A 21,577-nucleotide genomic window follows, 5' to 3' on the forward strand; every position below is an offset into this window, starting at 1 on the left:
ATATGGGTCAGATGTACTAAGCTTCAAAAGTGATAAAATAGAGAGTGATAAACAACCAGCCAATCAGCTCCTGCCTGACATTTTTCAAACACAGTCTGTGGCATGGCAGGTCGGAGCTGATTGGCTGGCTGTTTCTCACTCTCCATTTTATCACTTTTGAGGCTTAGTAAATCTGGCCCTATGTGTTTATACTGTGCAATGTGCAGGGACTCATTTGTATGTACTGGAGCACTTACCCCATTTTTTGTGTAGACAATTGCTGTATAGATAACTCCAAATATAGCAATCCACACGAGTCCCAGGAGGAACCTGAGGGCATCTCTGTGCAGCTTCACATTGACTGGCTTGTTATACAGAATGGCTCTCACTAGGTCTCCCTTTGCTGTGTTAAATCCTAATTAAAGATGTACAGTATTTATATTATAGCACATTTACATTATTAAGTATCAAGACATGTGGCCAAATGTAATGGACTCCAAGTTTGGGGGCTATGCGGGGTTGTGAGACGATTTCCAAGGGTTTTTAAAGGGGCAGTCATTTACAACGTATGATTTTGCTTTGTAAATAATTGCCCCTTTAAAAGAGCCTCTGAGTTTGGTTGGCAAATCCCATGGCCACTGATTTTGGAGGCTATTACTTTTGGTCAGTGTTAAGGTGCCCATACACGGTGCGATAGTTTTATTTCAGATGGGATGTTGCTATGGGCAACCAATCAGATCTATCTTTCTAGAAGGTGCTAAATAAAAAAGTAGATTCTAATTGGTTGCCCATAGCAACATCCCATCTGAAATAGAACTCCATCTTAGTAAATAAACCCCTGAGTGTGGCAGTTTATCACTATGTATTTTATCACTTTTCAAGCTTAGATGTACTAAGTTTGAAAAGTGATAAAATGGAGAGTGATAAACTGCCAGCCAATCAGCACCTACCTGCCATGTCACATAATGGGTTTGAAAAATGACAGGTAGGAGATGATGGTTTATCACTATCCATTTTATCACGATTCAAGGCTTAGTACATCTCGCTCGAGGTCTCTTGAAGGACGGGATGTTCTAAGGCAGAAATGCAGTAAAACCCCATTATCAGGGTTTTTACCACATTTCTGTATGCTCTAACCCCCCCTCGCCTATTGGCTTCTTACCGCAGCGCTGTGTGAGGGATCCATCACGGATCCCTCCCAGCATGCCCCGCGGCCGGCCCCGGCATCACAAGGGACAGCTCTTATCGCGTGTAAATAATCACATATGTTGGAGCATATGCAGTTATTAAGAATGCGAAGCCTGGTGATGTGCGGGGATGTAGGGCAGCGGATGTTAGAGCAAAGTGCTTCACTGTACATGTAACTAATTGTTAGAACAGTAATACCCACCAGTTTGTAGGACAACAGCTTTCACTAGATCTTGACCACTGCCCTTGGTCTGGATGACCTCAGTTCCACAAAAGAGAATATGTCTCTTATAATCATCACCGCTGTGTGTCATCCATGGGATGCAATTGTTTATATTAGGTAGTGTGGTCTTTGTCACTGGAATACTTTCTCCTTAAATTTAAAACATTTTATTAGTAAATCGATAGAAAGTAGTTCACATAAGTGGCAGCTCTTACCTCTGCAGAGGATGGGGTTGACGTGATGTGCCCCCCTCCACTGCCGCTGTGCTCGTGGTCCCCACCACGGTAGCTTCTTCGGTACTGTGCATGCGCTGGCCCCCAGCCTCTATGCTTTTGCAGCAGCCCCCAGAAGCATATTCAGGGTCCGGCGCATGCGCAGCATCGTCCTTGTACTGCACATGTGTGGTTTTTATGGGCCGCCCAGCAGCCCATGTAGAGGTGTCCCAGAGGAACACTTCCCAATGGGACTGCCTTGGGTGACTGGCAGGTCGGACTTCCAATAGAAGTCATTGCCAGTCACAGTGAAGCCAGAGCAGTTTTACAGACTGCATCTGACTTCACTTAGGCAGGGAACAGTGGGAATCTTACCTGAGCGGGCTGCAGCCCATAGGGGGCTGCAGCCCATAGGTAAAAACCGCCACTGGTTAACATTATACTCTATGGCCCTTATTCAGTTTCAGTATGCGAATACAGAAGTCACTGCATTTCTGTATTTTAAGCACTGAAGTGCCAAAGGTTCCTGTAATTAGAAAGCGAGAACAAAGTTTATTGAACAGTGTCTATAACAAGCGCAAAAAATAATGGAATTCCTGTTTAAAGTTTCGAAGGCCATTAAAGTCAGGTGCGGTATGGGGCTCTGACAGTGGGGATCCCGACTGCCGGTGCTCTGACAGGGGGGGGGGGGGGGCCAGCGCAAAGAAGCCACTTGCGGGCTCGCTGCACTAGCCACGCTGCGAGTTCCACCACCACAGTCTGCACTGGGCTTTCTTTTCAAGCACGTCATATGTGAGGTCATGCTGCCAACGTCACTGAAGTGAAGAAGAGACACAGAGAAGCAGGCTCTGTGCATGCTGAAGACAAGGTTAGAGGGGAATGGGGGACACAGGGTGGGATGTACTAAGGGGAAAATGCGGTAAAACCCCAATTTTTCGGCGTTTTACCGCATTTTCAAATGTACTAAGAACCGGCCGCCGGGTTTTTGCTGGATAGGGTATCGCTACCTTTGAAGTGTATGGGCTTCTATATAAGAGTATGGGCTTCTTATCGCCACTCGCCACAGATCGCAGATCTCAACCCAGTCCTATGTCAAACTCTTCCTCCCCCTAGCAAAATGTGAAGCTAGTCGCATATGTTAGTACATATGTACTAGCATCGCTGCGGTGGTGCAGCGAGGGGCGGCCATGTATTTTAATACATCCCGCCTTCAGAGAGGTGGGGTTGCTGATGGAGGGACACAGGACAGGGAGCTGCTGAAGGGACATAGGCAGTGAGTGACAGAAGCAGAGATGTGTATAAGCAGCACTATTGTAGGCATTATGGGGGAAATTTACTAAGATGTGTATTCTACTTCACATGTGATGTTACTATGGGCAACCAATCAGATCCTGTCTACTATCTTCCAGAGGGTGCTAAATAAATAAGAAGTAGATTCTGATTGGTTGCCCATAGCAACATCACATGTGAAGTAGAAAACACATCTTAGTAATTTTCCCCCTATGTTTAAGGGGCACTACTGCGGGCATTATGCATAGCGTAAGGAGTACTACTGTTTAGCATAACTTGAATAAGGGGCAATACTGTGTGAATAAGGAGCATGAACCAGGAGCACTACATGTGCACTACATGTGGTGTAATGTTAATATGATTGTGCAACTGTGTGGTGTAATTTTTTGGCACTAGTATCCCTTGATAAGTATGGGAGATAGGTCACAAATGTATAGTTTGCTGGCAAAGGCTCCACCTAATGGGAGGGGGTTGATGTCAGTGGAAATGAGTTCCGCCACCTCTCCAGGAACACTTTAATCCCTGGATAATGTCAGTATAATCTGGAGAAATCAGTAAGGGCAGGAAATAATTTGTGTGAGTGTGTCTACAACTTTTCTAATATTTTTGAAAGAGACACATAGCCTACAATTGCTATAGAGACACCGAATGCTGAATAAGCACTGAGGCTGACATAAACCACAGAAGGGTGCCTGCAGGCTGCACTTGCTAGCTGTCACTTGTTATTTTAATGAGGATGGGCACAAGGCCTATCAGAACAGGGGGGAGGGCTTAGAAGGGTTAGGAATGATCACGAGTTAGTGTGATCTGCCTCTGTCTCAGGAAGCCCCACCCACCCTTCCCTATTTTTCTTCTTCGGCAGTGGTAAAGAATGGTCATCTCTAATAGATCTGTGTGTATGTAGATAGTGGGGTGCACTCTCCCTTGACATAGATTGTCATGGGCCATGCTTATGCACGGGGGATAGCCATACCATCTGCCCGGGTGGTTGTGTAGGGAGAGTGATCACCAGCGATGGTATGCATGATGAGGTTTAACCCCCACTTTCCTATAATGACCGTTCTTTGGTGCTGCCACCATTTATAGTTATATATAGTTAACTGTCAAAATAAATTTTGACATTCTTTTGAAACGCCAGCACTTTGTGCCTGTGTCTTTATTTTAGGTTAAGCTATTAGATAAGTTAAGGTTAAGTTATTGTTTTATGTGATGGTTTTAGAGTGTTGGCCTGGGGATACCCAATGGTGAGTTTAAGACTTCTAGGATTAAGTATTGGACCATGTCGTAGCCACATGAAAGGCTGTTGAATGCAGGACAAGTATATAAAAAAAAGTTCATGGTACCCCTGCTAATCTTAGTAGGAGTGAAAATCATGTATTGGCAACCTCCCCTACTAGAACTAGTCATGACACAACACTAAGTGTCACACTATCAGCTTGACAATGACATAGCATAGATGAGTATCAGTCAGCAACTTCAAATTTAAAAAGCCGTTTGCTGTCACTCCTGTATGGATCTTCACATTACTGTACATCTATAACATAAGATTTGTTTATAGAACTAGAAAGTGAAATTACCTGTTAACATTGCTTCATTCACTGTGCATCCTCCGCTAAGTAAAATAGCATCACATGGTAAAAACAGCTTTGTTCCACCAACAACGATAACATCTCCAGGAACTAAGGACTGAGATTGCACTTCTTCAAGTTCTGTATATAATGGGAATTGCACAGAATAATTTAATTTATTGATTAATAAACAACTTAATAGAGAGATGACATTTCTGGTAATGTAAAAGTATATCTCCTAGAAGTATGTGTCAATTGACAGAAGTGTATTTTTGTGGTAGTATTCAGAGGTCTAATTTTAAACTCATAATTAATTCCAGAAATGAATAAAGAAAAACACTTGCTGTGAACACTTGCTGTATCCAAAGTGTCGATGCTACTCTAAACCATTGTATCAACTTGTAACTTTAGATGAGTACCCATGCCTCTTTTCTGTGTACTGGTATTTTTTTTTCATGGAAAACTGTCAGGAATTACTTATATAAAAAAGATTCAATATAATTAATTTCTAGCCCAATATGAGTCTTAGGGCGGGATGTATTAATATACATCACCGCCCTTCACCTGACAGCCGCTGCGATGCTGCCGCATATGTACTAACATATGCGGCTAGCATCGGGTTGCGGTGACAGAGACCTCCACGATACCTGTGATGTGGTCTGCGGGGGTCTCCGTCACAACCTGGCGGCTGTCAGTGTCCCCCTACTTTTCCTCCTCCCCCCTGCAGCCGGATGTCCTCCCCGCTGTGACACCTGCTGGGGGAGATCAAAGGAGGACGGGAGGGGGGGGGCGCGCGGACAGCGGGCAGCGATAGAGGCCCATAGGCTTTTATAGGGTATCGCCACCCAGAGGGTGGCGATACCCTGCCAGGCGAAGACGGGGCAGACGGGTATTGGTACATAGGAAAATGCGATAAAACCCCCGTTTTACCTCATTTTCCATTTAGTACATCCCACCCATAGTGAGACATAAGAAGAAATACTGCACAGAGAAAATAAAATATATACAGTAGAAGGAAGAACACTGAGCCGAATAGAGAAAACAAAGGGGGTAACAATCAAAACTTAGAAACCTATACATATGGTTAAGGTGTTCCCATATAATGTTACTGTTTCAAATGTTCTGTTAACCTGACGCAAGTACAAAACAAAATGAAATGTTTGAGCAAATTCCTGCCTCGGAAGTGCTGCCTCGTTAGTGTTATTAGTCACTGTTTTTACGGTTGCCACCAGGTTGGTATAGGTGGCGCTGATGCACTTGCCCAGCAGTCCTTAAAGCCTTCTGCAGGCAAAGGCTTCACCTATAACAGCCTTGTTTGTGAGGGTGTATTAGGTCAGCCCCCACTCCGGTGCCGCCAGCTCTAACAGAGGGACAAGACTGCTACAGGAGGCTGGGCAAGGCAAATACAGGACTGGAGTCATACTAGGACAAAAAAGGAAGGACCAGACACACAGGACAAACAATAGACACTTAGTACACTGTGTGCGGCTAACACGGGACCACTACAGCAGATGGTGCACACTTGAGTCACTATACAATAGATGTTATAAGTACAGGGTAGTGAACCACAATGGCAAGATGTTTAACAATGCAGTTGCTGTAGCACCTGAGGACAATGTGAGCAGACAAACGAACAGAACTGGAATGCAAGCAATACCGGCTACAGGCACATAGACAAGCAGGGCTGGAATGCGTAAGTAATTGCTAATAGCGCCACAGTACCGGTAAACAATCAGACAGACAGGCTCCAGTAGCAGAATAGACACTACTAGCAACACAGACAGAAATTCAGCAGGTCCACACTGTGAGGCAGTTCTGGTTACAGACAGACAAATGGGTGAAAACACAGGTACATAAATAGAAGCTCTTAACAAAGCCACTATAGGCCGGAACACCCAGGAACAGCCACTTGCAGGGAAATAGCAATCTTAGAGTATCACAGGATAGTCAGGATAGTACAGGACTAGTAGGATCAGGGTTAGTCAGGAAAGACTGAATGTGATCTGCTGCAATAGCTAGAAACAAGCTGTATAACCAGCACAGAGCTTAGGGCAGACTGGGTAATATAGGGAGCAATATCCAATCAAAAGAGCTAGAATGGACAAGCCCCCTTAATGAGGAAAGTCACTGCAGGTGAGCAGCCTGACACAGAAGGCAAAGTGCTAATTGCCTAATTATGTGACAGGTGAAACTGCACACGTAACAAATACAAGAGTCAGGCTGCATTTACACAGACCCACCAGAGGCGGCTTGTAACAGTACCCCCTTCTTTACGAGGGGTCAAGGGACCCCAATACCAGGTTTTCTACAACAAGGGATACATCCAAAAACCTAGCATGTTGGTACAAACAACAAAGACAAGACAAACAGAAAAAAAGCTGTGGCTGCAGCTTGTAACAACTGTGTGAAATGAAGGCAATGACCAAAGTATGATTAGCAGTTTGGGAGTGCCATAGCCTATATATTCAGCTGCTGAAAACAATAACACTACAATACTTGTTCTATATATAGGTTAGGAATAACTATTTTTTACTTTATTTTTTAGAACACAGAAATGGAGAAAAAAGAGAGTCAACATATTTGGATTGAATTAGCTCAGGAAGAAAAAAACCTGTGGGAAGGTACATAGCTTTGTCGTCCGACCTCTGTTTTTATAACTCAGGGCGTCCCGGAGAAGATGGGTTGCCATCAGAGACTGTCTGGCTGCACTGTCGGCTGCTACAATGTGACAGGAGTGCTACACGTAACATTACAGGGCAGCACCAGGCTTCTGTCACCATGGAGGGGCTGGCATTTTGGTGTCACCCCTGCAGTTGCTGACACCACTGCCCTAACATCATATGTAAATTGCACAGAACACACTCCAACTCTTACCATGTGTGATGTGCATATTACTGTAGGTGTTATATGCATGTGGTAGCAACAAGACGAAAATAAGTAACAAGGGACAGGAGATGAAGGGACAAATCAGCTAAAGTTATACAGGTGATACCATTTCCATTTATTCACTAGTCTTGTATAAAGCTGCAAGATGGAGCTTATATAGATATAGATATATATTTTTATGCCATTGATATTTAAGTACATGACATTAGAAATTAATTTGGTAACAGATAAAATCCAAGGATGTCACACACACACATCATACTTATACTTGGGGTCAGGGCCAGATTAAAGACCTATTATGGGAAGTTGGGGAGGTGAGGCCAATGCCATGTAGGCATGTAGAACCCATACACTAAAGGCTAGGTGTCTCCCTAAATATATAACAGTACAAAGATTGTACAAATGTGTAAAATAGAAACTCAATTTTAATACTTATGATTTATGGCCAACCAGGTGGTCAGTTGGTCTCTGTCTGGTGATCATCATGCTGCCTAATTTTATGTGGAGGCCTGGAGCTGTATCTCTAACTGCTTGGAGTAAGAAAACATGCTTTCAGGCTGTCAGGTCTGGGTGAACTTGTGTTCCCTAATGTGACCTCACTGGGCCAGTGGTAGATATTTGAAAAGGGAGGTAAGAGATACAGATGTTGCCGTCTTCAACTAGCCTTCTCTGGTGAGCCATGGCAAGTCAAGGCTTATTATCATATATTGTTCTCAGCTGAAATACAATACATAGAACAATACAGTAGAAGATTAGCAGAGGACAGTCCGACAGCTCTGGCGCACTTAATCCTATTAAAGATATAGATGAGGATGGCTCTATAGGTATATTGGATGAATATACTGATAAAGTGAGGTATAACAGGATAATTAGATGCTCGAACAAGGAGGCACAGACAGTATTGGGGAATTGTCAGAAACTCAGAACAGAGGCACAAAATCTAACCCATTGAAGGTCTTTTCAAGGGAACCTCGCAAGGGGATATGGTTTTTGCTGCTACCGATAGGCAGGCCGTGGCCCTCTACCTAGGTCTCCCTGTAACTGTCTAGGACCCGAAGAGTAAGCTACATGTTCTCAATATAAATGTTTGGGACGATGGTCAGGTTGTTGGTGTGGGAACCGATGTTCGGGGATTTGGCCTGGGAACCAATGGTCAGGGGTTTGCATGGTGACTCCTGACACAGGCTTTGTGATCTGAGAAAATCATGTGGGAGTAACAGTAATATTCCTATGACATATGTATATCTACCTATCTTTTTCATTTGTACAGTACTTTAATTGATTGCAGCAAAAGACTTTCTTGTTTAAAAGTTACTTTAAGTTTCTTCATTTATCCTAGGCAAAGATTAATCCCACGGGACATTAGGCCCCTGCATATGTTGAAATTAGTGCTTAGCGATGTGTATTAAGCATTTAGGTTAACCGATTTCCCTTGACCTTTGCGGTGTCTAGATCGCCAATACACACATAGCAATGTGTGCTAAGCAATATGTGCTAAACTTTAAGCAAAAAAAACCCTGTTAAGGGACATTGTGCTTGCTTGCACACAAGATCTGAGCCAGCAATAGCGACGTGCAGGACCGTGCATAGACACCGCTATGGGGTGTACACGTGGAGAGATCTGGGTACTTGTTTCCTAACTGGGCGCCCACGATCTCCATCGCGGGCGTCGCGGGAAAAGAAATCGCGGGGATCGCGGGCATCGCAGCCAGTACATTAACGGCCGCGACGCGATGCCCGCGATTTCCCATAGGGTTCAATGTTAAATTTAGTGCTGCCCGCGATTTTACATTCAATGCTTCAATGGCCGCGATTTGGCCATAGGAATCAATGTTAAATGGGCCTTTTCATACCCCCACTATCCATGTCACCATGGAGTTGAGAATAGAATAGTGTGGCGAGCGCAGCGAGCCACCGAGCCCGAAGCGTGGCGAGCGCAGCGAGCCCCGCGAGGGGACGCGGATACCTTCACAGGTAAACGCAGCCCTACGCGGGCTTCACAGGTATCCGCGTCCCCTCGCGGGGCTCGCTGTGCTCGCCACGCTTCGGGCTCGGTGGCTCGCTGCGCTCGCCACGCTTCGGGCTCGGTGGCTCGCTGCGCTCGCCACACTATTCTATTCTCAACTCCATGCTGACATGGATAGTGGGGGTATGAAAAGGCTCATTTAACATTGATTCCTATGGCCAAATCGCGGCCATTGAAGCATTGAATGTAAAATAACGGCCAGCACTCAATTTAACATTGAACCCTATGGGAAATCGCGGGGATCGCGGGCATCGCGTCGCAACCGTTAATGTACTGGCCGTGATGCCCGCGATCCCCGCGATGGGCGCCCAGATAGGAAACAAGTACCGAGATCTGTGCTTAGAACACAGGCAAATATCGCAATGTGTGTGTATGCCCCCTTGTGATGCAGTATTGTGGACTTTAGGCTATGGTGGCTAAAATGGCTAAAGCCATCCACAGATGGTGTTCGCTATGGGTCCTAGATCCATAGAGCTAAGCTTTTTGGATTTTTGGAAATGTGCAAATTTTGCAGTACTTGTAGAAAGCTGTGAGAATAATTTTGCTAGTGAATATATGAAGATATTTCTGATATCTGTACCCTTATCATAAAGAAATGATCTTCCTAAAACCTTTAAATGAATGCAAAAGTTGAGTGGGATACGGTCATTGGGTCACCAGCATGATGGTCAACAAGCATTAGGTCGACATGCATTTAAGTCAACATGACTTACGTTCGACATGCAAGAAGGTCGACATGACTTAAGGTTGACATGGGTAAGGTCGACAGGGTCATTCGTTTGACATGGGTTGTTTTTGAGCCAAAATGTGCTATTTCATGCCCTACCATTCACTAGGGCATGGTGGGAGAATAAAATAGTGCACCGGGTGTAGTGAGGCACTGTGCCGGGAGCATGGCGAGCCACGTTTTGGTGTCCATGTCGACACAACATGTGCCGACAAGCTGTATTTCCTGCCCTACCCTCCACTAGGGCGTGGTGGGAGAATAAAATAGTGTGCCTGAAGCGAGGGGACGCGGTTCTATGTTTTAGTGTTTATGTTGACTATTTTGACATCTGGTTAAGAAGAAATAAAAATATAAACTTTTTCAAAATAGACCTTACCAATGTTGACCTAATGACCCTGTTGACCTTACCCATATCGACCTAAAGTCATGTTGACCTTCCTACCTGTCTACCTTAACTTGTGCTGCCCTAAATGCATGTTGACCTAATGCTTGTCGACCATAATGCTGGTGACCTAATGATCCATACCCAGTTGAGTAATGGACAGGCCCCTTTGTAATAAAGTTCCAGTGAAAGACAGAGATAGGCAGACAGATAGACAAAGGGGCCCATTTACCATATAATATTTGCGGCTAATTTCCAGAATACACACAGTATCAGGGGTTAGCCGCAAATATTAACCCCTTGAGTGGTATGCCCGGAAATTTTTCGTGCTCAGCTGCGCTGCCGCAGCGGGCTGTCCCGGAAAATTTCCAGGCATACCACTAATATAGAAAAGGTGTGCGCCAGTGGTGTCCAGGTGTGCACCACTGGCGCAGCACCTCTGGAGTACACACAGCCTCCCCCCAGATTACCCCAGTCCCCCCCCCCCCCCGTCACCTTTGCTCCGGCGATCCATCGGTATGGTCGGCGCGGCTCGGGGGGACTCGGGAGCGCTCAGACACCCGAGTCCTCCCGAGCCGCGAACATCCCCCAGCCTGCCGCCGACGTCACTGCTGAATGTGACATGCGGCTGAGGGGTGAGAGTGGCAGCAGGGAAGCTCCGGTGTACTAACGCCGGAGCGGAGGCAAGGGGGGGGGGGGCGGCTTCCAGCATTCTGTGGTGGGTTTTGCTGGGGCAGGACAAACCTGCCCTGGTAGGTTTGTCCTGCCCCAGCAAAACCCACCACCCAAGGGGTTAAGTCTCACCACAATGTCTGTGAGAGGGAATCTCCAGTCCCTGCTACAATCCCTCCTGCTCCGCTTGTGGCTGCATGCCCCTTAGGTTACTATGGGGAATACATAGATGCCCAATGTATCAACATCGAACAGCATCGTAGTGGGTCCCGGGGCTACCGCTATTCAGAGATGGCGGTAGCCCATTGTAGCATTACAGTAAGTAATTTTCCCCCAAAGTCTGTTATCTCTTTATACTATAGTATCCCTTTCCAGAACACAGAAGTTTTCTACTGTAAAACATTTTTTCTAACTACTATAACAGAAAATGTATATGTCATGTATCTTGCACTTTTACCTCCATTTTTATGAAGTACGGTAACCATAATGCTGTTATAGGATGCTGACATTTTGTGCAGCTTCACAGATTGCTAGGGGAGAGTGGAAACAGAAACATCTTAGTAATATCCCACTTTGTGCAGCAATTAAAGAATATATCTGTCGTACAGATACGTACCACTCTCAGATTGTACACGGTTGCAACAATAGAAATGAGGGTCATCAACAAAATAGCTATGCTGTATTCGATGTATGAGTTAGCTATCCACATACTTAAAGAGTACACTTGAAAAACATAAAATGGATTGAAAACCTGTAAAACAATGGAAACATGAGTAATAACAGAAACATGGTAGAAAATTTATTGTGTCATAAAACCATGCAGTGGTGGAACTTGTGGTTGTGGGCCCAGGTGCAAAAATATAATGTGGGCTCCCCTCCTCCACTCAAACTCAAGTGTGTGAGAGGGAGAGGCAGAGGGTTATGGGAGAGGCAGGGGGATGCAGAGTGTAAAAGGGAAAAATAGTGGGTGACAGGAAGAGGGTGACAGGGACAGATGTGGACCTGCTGCACCAATGGCAGTTCCACCTCTGTAACCTTGGTAAACAGTCTGATAGAAAATATATATATAGGAAAGGGATGCAGTCAAAATCCCGACAGGGTCAAAATCCCGAATGGGTCAAAATACTGACATTTAAAATCCCGACATTTAAAATCTCGACAAGGCCAAAACACTAACATATAGAATATACAGTTGAAACAGTCAACATGACTTTCAGCCGACAGGTCGCAAGGTCGACATGGGTTTTTTTCACTGTTTTTTGACCCGACATGTGCGTAGCGAGGCACCATGCCCGAAGCGTTGCGAGCGATGCGAGGGGCTGCAGTTCACTTCCAACTGTGTCCATGTCGACTGTGTTGACATTCGGGTCAAAAAACAGTGAAAAAAATCCATGTCGACCTCGCACCTGTCGACGGAAAGTCATGTTGACTTTTTCACCTATACATTCTATATGTCGGTATTTTGACCTTGTCGGGATTTTAAATGTCGGGATTCTGACCTTGTCAGGATTTTTTCCTTGTCTGTATTTTGACCCATTCGGGATTTTGACCGTCGGGATTTGATACCGAATCCATAGGAAACTTAGGGCTCCCTTTTCCCGAGCTCCTCATACAAGCTGGGTATGGTTATTTGGCATTATATTATAAATAGCAATAATACAATGTTTGAGTAAGATCTTGTATTGCACATAGAGAAAGATTTAATCCGGCTTATGTCTGGAAAAAAAATAAAACGTGGTTCAGAATATGTTCTAACAATGTGTTCTTGTGTAGAACTAATTCTTTTTTCTATTCAGCAGATTGATATTCATCAGCTGTACAAAATGTAATATGATCTAAGCTTTGAAAAAACGATTTTTATTTTCTTGACTGTATAACCCTTTTTAAAGTACAAACAAAACACGTACAGTAGGTCAATTTTTATTATGCTAAACATTACTTTGAAACCGTTTCAAGTCTGCCTTGTCTCGCTGTGAGGCATATTTATTAAAAAGCCTCAGAAAACAAAATCTGTTTTTGAAAGATACCTGCAAAAGTTAAGTATCCCCAGATGTCAGAGATCTTTCCATTCAGAAGATCAGCCCCTAGCTAAAATATAAGATGTACCCTGCTCCTGAAGGTGTATTTTTCCCAGTAATCACTAGGTAGCCGAGGTGGAGAGCCTGCACACAGAGCTATATCACAAGCGTTCGGGCACTGTGGCTTATACTGTATGAACTGAAATGTCCTTATGGCATGAAGTGAACTGGGGGCACAACAATGTGTTTAACACAGGAATAGTGGTGGCTGTGGTGCATTCCAAAAATTATATAGGGGAGCCGCAGCAACTGCCAGTGGGTCCCAGAAAGCAATGTTTAGTAGCATTTGGGGGTGGCAGTAGGCATGGCTCCTGTATTTGAATTTTTTACTCTGCTGCTGCTCCACCTCTGGAGCCGCCACCAGTTGAGAGTATCTTAAAATTGTACTTTTTAATAATAGCAATAACAGCATATTGACAATTTAATTGATAGGGGCCCCACAATTTAGTTGCAATGGGGCCCTTACAGCCTTATTCTGGCCCTAAACTAACTTGGGCTTAGCCTAGATAGCTAACGCAATCTTTTATTGCATTCCTCATAGCCTTTAGGCTATACTAGTTACACTACATGTTTGAGAGAGGGATCTGGAGTATCCCTCCCAGGTAATTTCTGCTTGCATATGCGCAGTAGCTCTGCTGGGTCCCAGCCCACAAGTAAAGTGATTGGAGCCATGTCCTTGCATGTGTTTTTGATTATAGATGATAAAATGTGGACTCAAATAAATATGCTCATTACTATGATTATTATTTGAAATGGAAATAAAACATACTGTATATCATGTTTCCACAGCCAGACAAAAATACAGCCTAAAAATTAGTTTTAGTCAATGCAGAGGTGTAGCTAGGTGACATGGTGCCCTGAGCAAGGGTATGTGTCGAAACAACCGCTGTGGCATTACCCAGATGGCTATTTGAGCTGGTGCTGGTTTGTGAAATATGGGGACTCCTTTTCCTTTTGTCACCCTTAATTTGACAACCAGGACTGGGCCAAGAGTCAGGTGGAATTTGGTTTATGAATGAATAAACCATTGATAGAACGAATGGTTATGAATGGGTGCATTTATACCCATTCGATCTTAGTAAATTTCCACCATTGTTACTAAATAAATGAATTGTGTACACACAGAGATATTTCTATTGCATAAGGCCATATCAAGATCCTACCTCTTTGAACAATAGTGTCCTGATTGGAGTGATCTCCACTGTTATCGTGTTTAGCCCACAGATTTGTCGTCTGCCCAAACAGAACATGAAAAATAACTGTACTACATGCAGTATGCAGAAAAACATATAACATTAGCAAAACTGGTGAAACGAGGATGTCCATTATCATTATGCTTTATATTTGCCAGCAAATTATGTAGATTTTACAACCTGAAATGTATTTGGATAATTCAAATACTTCTCCATTGAAGTTTGATAGGAAATTTCTCTACCACATGGAGAAGGGCCCAAGAACATGGAGAAAAACCAATGGGAGAAAATACATGCAACTATCTCCCAGATAACAATGGAGCTCGAAGCCCAGTATTGGCAGACAATGACACAAACACCACATGGGATAGTCACTAAAACTTCTAAAAATTATTCTGTCATTTTCTAGGATGAAATAGAGAGAGATAGGTTGGTTTATATGGGTAACTCCACCACATAGTAATCTACTCTCGTGTGTTTCTGCTCATTATTAATATTGAGAAAAGAAGCTAAAGCGTATAGCAATGTAACACAATAGAAGCATTATGTAGAATGTTTCATACCTGATGTCTTGTTCTTCTTTGGATAGACCAAAACCATATTTTGAATGTATGTCAGAGCAGGAGAGGTCATCCTCTAGAGCCCTGGGCAAAACATCACAATTACAATCTACATCTGATGTACGGTATGAATCTCTGTCACTTTTGAAGTCCATTTAACTCACCCAATTTTTGTAAACTTTGACTCAGGAGGGACCCATACGTAGCGTATTTTTTGTACTTTTATATAGCGCACCTAAAATGCATACATTTATTCTCATTAATCTGTTTATTATAACAATGAGGCACCAATAGCACAATATATTTAAATAAAAAAAAACTATAAACTATTAGTGTTTCTACCCTCGTGTGGATTTTTTTGCAAATGTGTTGTTGAGCGGGTTGGGATGATAGTTGTTATATTGCTGACATTGCATATGGTTTAAAGAAAGGGATCATTACCAGTGCCCAACAGAACCATAAATGAGAAAAAACAAGAAATGAACGACCTATTCAATGGGATGTGGATTAGTGGCTGAAAAATCTGATATGGTGCGATGTGGTGGGATTTTTTTGTCATTAATGCACATATGTGATTTGCGTAAAAAAAAAAAAGGTGTGGGGTCTCCCCTCCTGAGCATAACCAACCCCAGGCTCAAAGAACTGGTCCTGTTTTTAGAAATTCTGGGCCGCTCCTTATTGACTGGTGGATAGAACTAACCCCCGGCATGTGGGAGGAGCTGCGAATGTAAAGAATCATTCGGGCTTCTCTCACAGGGGTACTGCCAGGCGGAGAAAACATCCATTGATCCGGGAGGCGTGTGGTGATAATTTCCCTCAACAGGTACTCGTTTGGATTCTACATGGAGAAGAGGACAGGCCTTCATGGAAATCCATAAGTAATGTACTGTATGTGTGAAATCATTTAGTATGTAATAAAGTTATACTGTTCTTTTGTGTGTGTTTTATTCACTATGGTCGAAATGTATTAAAATACATTGCCGCCCTTCGCCGCCTGCCACGATGCCAGTGCATATGCGTGCATATGCGACTGTGCATATGCGACTGGCATCACGGTGACCCCCCATGATACCTGTACTGTGGTGTGTGGTGGTCTTCGTCACCTCCCTGTTGCCTGCTTGTCTCCTTATGCCAGGAACAGCTAAGAAGGCTGTCCCTGGTGCCTCCTCCTCCCCCCCTGCAGCCGGAAGGACGTCCAGCTGCTTTACTAGGGGGAGGAAGTGCTTACCTTCCGGGTCCAGGAGGACCTGGACTAAGGTAAGCCAGAGGGAGTGGGACAGGGGGACGGCGGGTTTGTGGCGGAGGCGTCGGGCAGAGAAAAGAAGCCCATAGGCTTCTATAGGGTATCGCCACCTTTGGGTATCCAATTCGGTATCCTGGCGGCGGTGTTTTAATACATAGGAAAATGCGGTAAAACAGGGGTTTTACCGCATTTTTCCCTTAGTACATCCCACCCTATTTGTCATGTTGTGGAATTACAAGACCCAGCGGGACCTTTAATGCCCCGCATGCTGGGACTTGTCCGTGCAGGCTTGGTGGAACTTGTATTTTCACAACACTACACAATAGTTTAATCTAATATTAACCAATTATCAGTCCAGTGCCCACTGCCCCAGGGGCACTGGGGACAGCCACAGGCTTCAGCATTGGCAGGGGTAAGTCTGGAGGGGGGGAACCCCTTTATTGGGTGGGTGTCCACTCCTCCAGGGTTCTTGCCTGGGCTGACCAGCCACAGGATGAATGCTTTGGCCGGGGAACTAAAAATATTTTCCCGGCTGTGGCATTACCCTATTGGCTGTTTGGGCTCGGTGCTGGTTGCCAAAATACGGGGGACCCCTACTCATTTTGACCACCCGTATTTTGGAAACCACTGAGCCTAATGCTGGTTTTAGAAATCCTGGGGATCCCCTATGATTTTTGAATCCTGAAATTCTAAAACCAGGACCGGTTCTTTTAGCCTGGTGCTGGTTATGCTGCTCAGAATGGGGGGCACATTTTGTTGGACAGAACCATGCACATATCCCATTAATCTGTGCATGGTTCTGTCAAACTCAACATGTTGAACTTGTTCTGTTTGTTTTGAGATTTTTGGTAAAGTTTTCCAAAAATCGCATCCTATTAAATTTGCGAGTTGTATACTTCATAATGGGAAAACATCTGGATGTGAATTGTGGGTTGAGAAAAAATAGACAAAATGTGCAATTTTCACGGCAAAAAGTGCAATTTTTACATCAATTCGCATCCTTTTCATAAAACATGCAAATTCTGACGTTTTTGACTAAAAATCTCAAAAGTCGAAAGATCGCATCCTATTAAAGGTCACTCAAGGGGTTATTCAGACCTGATTGATTCTCTGCTAATTTGCAGAGCCCTGCGATCAGGTAATTGCAGCCCAGCCAGAGTGAAATCCTGCCTTGTACAAGCCTGCAAATCCATGTGCAAGAGGCTCACCATCAAATGATGTATCCAGTGTGTGCAGTCTGTACATAGCCCAGGACTTACTCTGTGGCTGCGATAGAAGCAGGCTGATCAGGGCCGGAGCTGATGTCATATGCAGGGCCGGTGCTAGGGTGTTCGGCGCCCCGCAAACTAAAAATTTGCGCCCTCAATGCCTGCTGAAGGCGCATGATGAAAAAACACATAATGGGCTTAGTAGCAGCAATACCATATGTAAATAGGTAGACATTTTGGTTCCCGTGTTAGAAAACAAATTGGTTACCCCCCCCCCCTTCACACACACACACACACAGAAACAACAAAACCAGTGATAGTGCGCACCGCAGGCGCGCGAAGAAATTTATACCGTAATTTACACTGTAAATCCTATTACACATGATTTCCAAACACCGTAGTGCCCAAAACACATTGTCACACACCATAATTCCTATTACATGTTATAACCCACTGTAATGCCCATTACACATTATGCCACAACTGTAATGCCTATTACATATTATAAAACACACCATAATGCCTAATACATATTATACCACACACCGTAATGCCGGTTATATATATATATATATATATATATATATATATATATATATAACATATGCATCCCCCTTAGCAGGAGAAACAGCAGGCGGCACTCAGCGGGCTTTTAGTAAAACAAAACTGTGTCTTTTATTTAGATCGACGTTTCAAAGCCCCATGGCTTTTTCCTCAGGATGACAAACCAGTGGTTTGTCATCCTGAGGAACCTTATACAGATATAACCGCTCTTATCACCGCTTTCCGGTGAAAGGCACACACCCCTCTGGTGAAAGGCACACACCCATTGCCACGCTTATGTCCATAATTTGTATCCATGGCTCATAAAAATGCATAAGAAGATGCATGGTGCAGTATTGCAATTTCGCACCGGTGGTGTGACTTGCTGGCAAACCGGCACTAGGGTTTACCGAATTGATTAGTACATCTTTGGGGGTTATTCAGACCTGAACACACTGCTGCAAGACTGCGCATGTTTACAACTTGTAATACACATGCACAAGGCATTCCTGCGATGAAATCCAGGTAATTTTTTTAATCACTGGCTGTACACAAGTTGATTGATTGAAAGTCAGAATTTGGGGATAGTAACCAGACAATTTCTGGGAGTGTCAGGGAAACCGCAGGCGTGCCCAGGTGTTTGCAGGGAAGTCATATGCCGGCGCTACCCACTCAGCGGCTCCTGCAGTGCAGGGAGGCGCCGGACTGAAGAGGCGCTCAAGCCTCTCCCTGCACTACCACTCTGCTTCTGCCGTAACACTGTGCCTCCTGTACTGCGCCTGTCATACAGACAGTGGTGCCGGAAGCACAGCAACAACGCAGAGCTGACTACCGCATCAGCTATCGCTTAATCGGGTCTTCCCTACCACGAGTGTGCCAGTTACCAGTATTCTCAGCAATAGCCTGGACACCGCTGGGGCAGCTGCAATGTTGCTGTGCTTTGCGCTGCCTGTGTGACATGGCAGGGACACGCCTGGAGCTGCAGCTACAGCATGGACCAGCCCTGCTTTCTCTTCACTGCCTGGGGTAGGGGTACTCGGCTGGCTGCCACCAACCCCAAAACTGATATATATATATATATATATAGCCAGGTAAGTATCCAGGATACAACAGGGCGGCACTCGGACGGATTTCACTCAGGAATAACTGCAGACCGACAACTGCTTAAGACCAGGGCCGGTGCAAGGCTTCTCAGCACCCTAGGCAAAACTTCAACCTACTCCCCCCCCCCACCCAATTTTTTTTTTAGATCATGTGGTCATCTAATCCCCGTGACCCCCCCCCCCCCCCTGGAAGGTGGCCAAGACCCCTGCTTTTCCTGGAGGTCCTCTGCACCCTCCCCTTTGCCACCCACAACAGAGTGCAGAGGAGGGGGCAGCAATGTAGAAAGTATGTCTCAAGGGAAAGTATTGAGGTGAGGTCTTAGAAGTTCCACGGCCGCCACCTGCATTAAGTACAACAAGGATCCTCATAGACATCCTTGATTTTTTGATTTGTAGACTTGGTGGCGCCCCCTAGATCAGAGCCGGCCCTAGCCTAAATGTCACCCTAGGCAAGATTTTGGCTGGTGCCCCCTAGCACCGCCACTAGTTTCGCCTCTGACCCTGCTCCCCTTTCCCAGCACCATCAACCCTCATCATAGCAGTCATCATTTTGGTGCTCCTACCCGCAATATTTTAAATAGAAACAGTGCACACATTCGGTGCGCAGCCCAAACAGGGGTGTGTTCTTGCTGGGAAGGGGCATGGCCACACAATAGTACCCCCAATTCAAATGATGCCACACAGTAGTGCAACTTTATTCACATTATATCATGCGATGGTGTCCCTTATTCACGTTACATCACACACTTTACCTTATATACATTACTCCTCAGATTGTTCATATTATACCCTTAGCAAAAAATCCTGAGAAATGATTGTATTTTAAGCACCCTGCCACAGTGCAGTGGCCACACTGCAACCCAGCACAAAGCAGTGTGTGCTGGGCAGAGGAGAAGAGCTGCAGCTGCTGCTGTCACTTAAGGGGAGGGGGCCTGGGGCCCCCACTGGGCCCTTCCATCAGTCTTTGGCCTGGGTAATTTGTACCCCCTACCCCTTTCTCTCGGCACCCCTGATAATACCACACAGTAATGCCCCTTACACATGACACACATTATTAATGTCCTTATAACCATAATGCCCCTTACACATTATGCCAACCTTTATTAATGCCCTTCATACACATAATGACACCCATAATGCCCCTTACACATACTGTATGTTGCACATTATTAATGCCCTTATACACATGACACACATAATGCCCATTACACATATGTTGTACATTATTAATGCCCTTAAACACATGACACACATAATGCCCCTTACACATATGCCAAACACTATTGCACAACCAATCCACCCGCAGACAGCACTCGCACAGCCGCTAACACTATGACCTCTGCCTCTGCTTGGATACAGATGTTTCATCATACATCTTGCCTCATTAGGCCATGCAACTCCTGGCCAGTTCTGCTAACGTTGGGTGCCTTTTTTGCTGAAAATTTGTCTTATTTGCATTGTTATGTGACCACTACACACAAGGAGCTTCCGATGATTAAAATGATATGTGGCATGAATATATTCTGTGTGTGACTGTGGCTGTAACTCAATACGGAATGCTATGTTACAATGATTTCCATGAATACACTATTTCATATGCAAATACAGCCTCACTCACACACAGAATATAGGCATGCTGCATATCATTTTAATCAGCAGAAGCTGCTGGTGCCCCTAGGCATTCCAAATGCCCTAGGCAATTGCCTAGTTTGCCTATGCCTAAGGCCGGCTCTGCCCTAGATCACGGCGCCCTAGGCAGATGCCTAAAGCTGCCTAGTGGTAGAGCCGGCCCTGCTTAAGACCTTAAGCAGTTGTCGGTCTGCAGTTATTCCTGAGTGAAATCCGTCCGAGTGCCGCCCTGTTGTATCCTGGATACTTACCTGGCTATATGTCTCCGGGGTCCAGGATCCGAAGAAGTCCAAAAGGGGTACCTAAGGAAGGAAATCCTACTCACCTGGTCCCCGGCGACGACATCGGCATCCTCTCCGGCAGACGCGTTGTTCCCGGCTGGTACCCGCTCTCGGACTGAAGAGGCGCAGAGATGTTTCATCTTCCGCGCCTCTTCTCAGAATGATTCTATTGGCCGCCTAGCGGCCAATCAGGAGCCGAGAAAGTCGGCTCCTGATTGGCCGCTAGGCGGCCAATAGAATCATCCGGAGGAGAGGCGCAGAAGATGAAACATCTCTGCGCCTCTTCAGTCCGAGAGCGGGTACCAGCCGGGAGCAGCGCGTCTGCTGGAGAGGATGCCGATGTCGTCGCCGGGGACCAGGTGAGTAGGATTTCCTTCCTTAGGTACCCCTTTTGGACTTCTTCGGATCTTGGACCCCGGAGACATCAGCCCTGGAGCCCAGGACCCCGGACCAGCCCCGGAACCAAGACCAAGGCCCCGGAACCGGATTCTTCTGTCCAGGAGCCCCGGACCCCAGACCCAGGATCCAGGGACCGACCTACGGGCTCAAGGTAGGTAAGTATCAGTGTGTGTGTTATGTGTGTATT

At 45.2% G+C, this 21,577-nt stretch overlaps 1 protein-coding gene across 1 annotated transcript in view; it reads right to left on the bottom strand.

Annotated features, from left to right (window-relative positions):
- Nucleotides 1-21,577, bottom strand: part of LOC146064271 (putative cation-transporting ATPase 13A4) — a 142,484-nt gene that overhangs the window by 86,561 nt on the left and 34,346 nt on the right. The window contains exons 4-11 of the mRNA XM_083177555.1: nt 15,149-15,219; nt 14,988-15,068; nt 14,395-14,464; nt 11,770-11,904; nt 11,611-11,683; nt 4,470-4,601; nt 1,370-1,540; nt 237-394 (exon numbers count right to left, since the gene is read on the bottom strand). Coding sequence (XP_083033681.1) covers nt 237-394; nt 1,370-1,540; nt 4,470-4,601; nt 11,611-11,683; nt 11,770-11,904; nt 14,395-14,464; nt 14,988-15,068; nt 15,149-15,219 — 891 coding nt within the window. The remainder of the gene's footprint in view (nt 1-236; nt 395-1,369; nt 1,541-4,469; nt 4,602-11,610; nt 11,684-11,769; nt 11,905-14,394; nt 14,465-14,987; nt 15,069-15,148; nt 15,220-21,577) is intronic.

Source organism: Crinia signifera, chromosome 3 (assembly GCF_055691185.1).
Source record: "Crinia signifera chromosome 3, ASM5569118v1, whole genome shotgun sequence".
Lineage (NCBI taxonomy): Eukaryota > Metazoa > Chordata > Amphibia > Anura > Myobatrachidae > Crinia > Crinia signifera.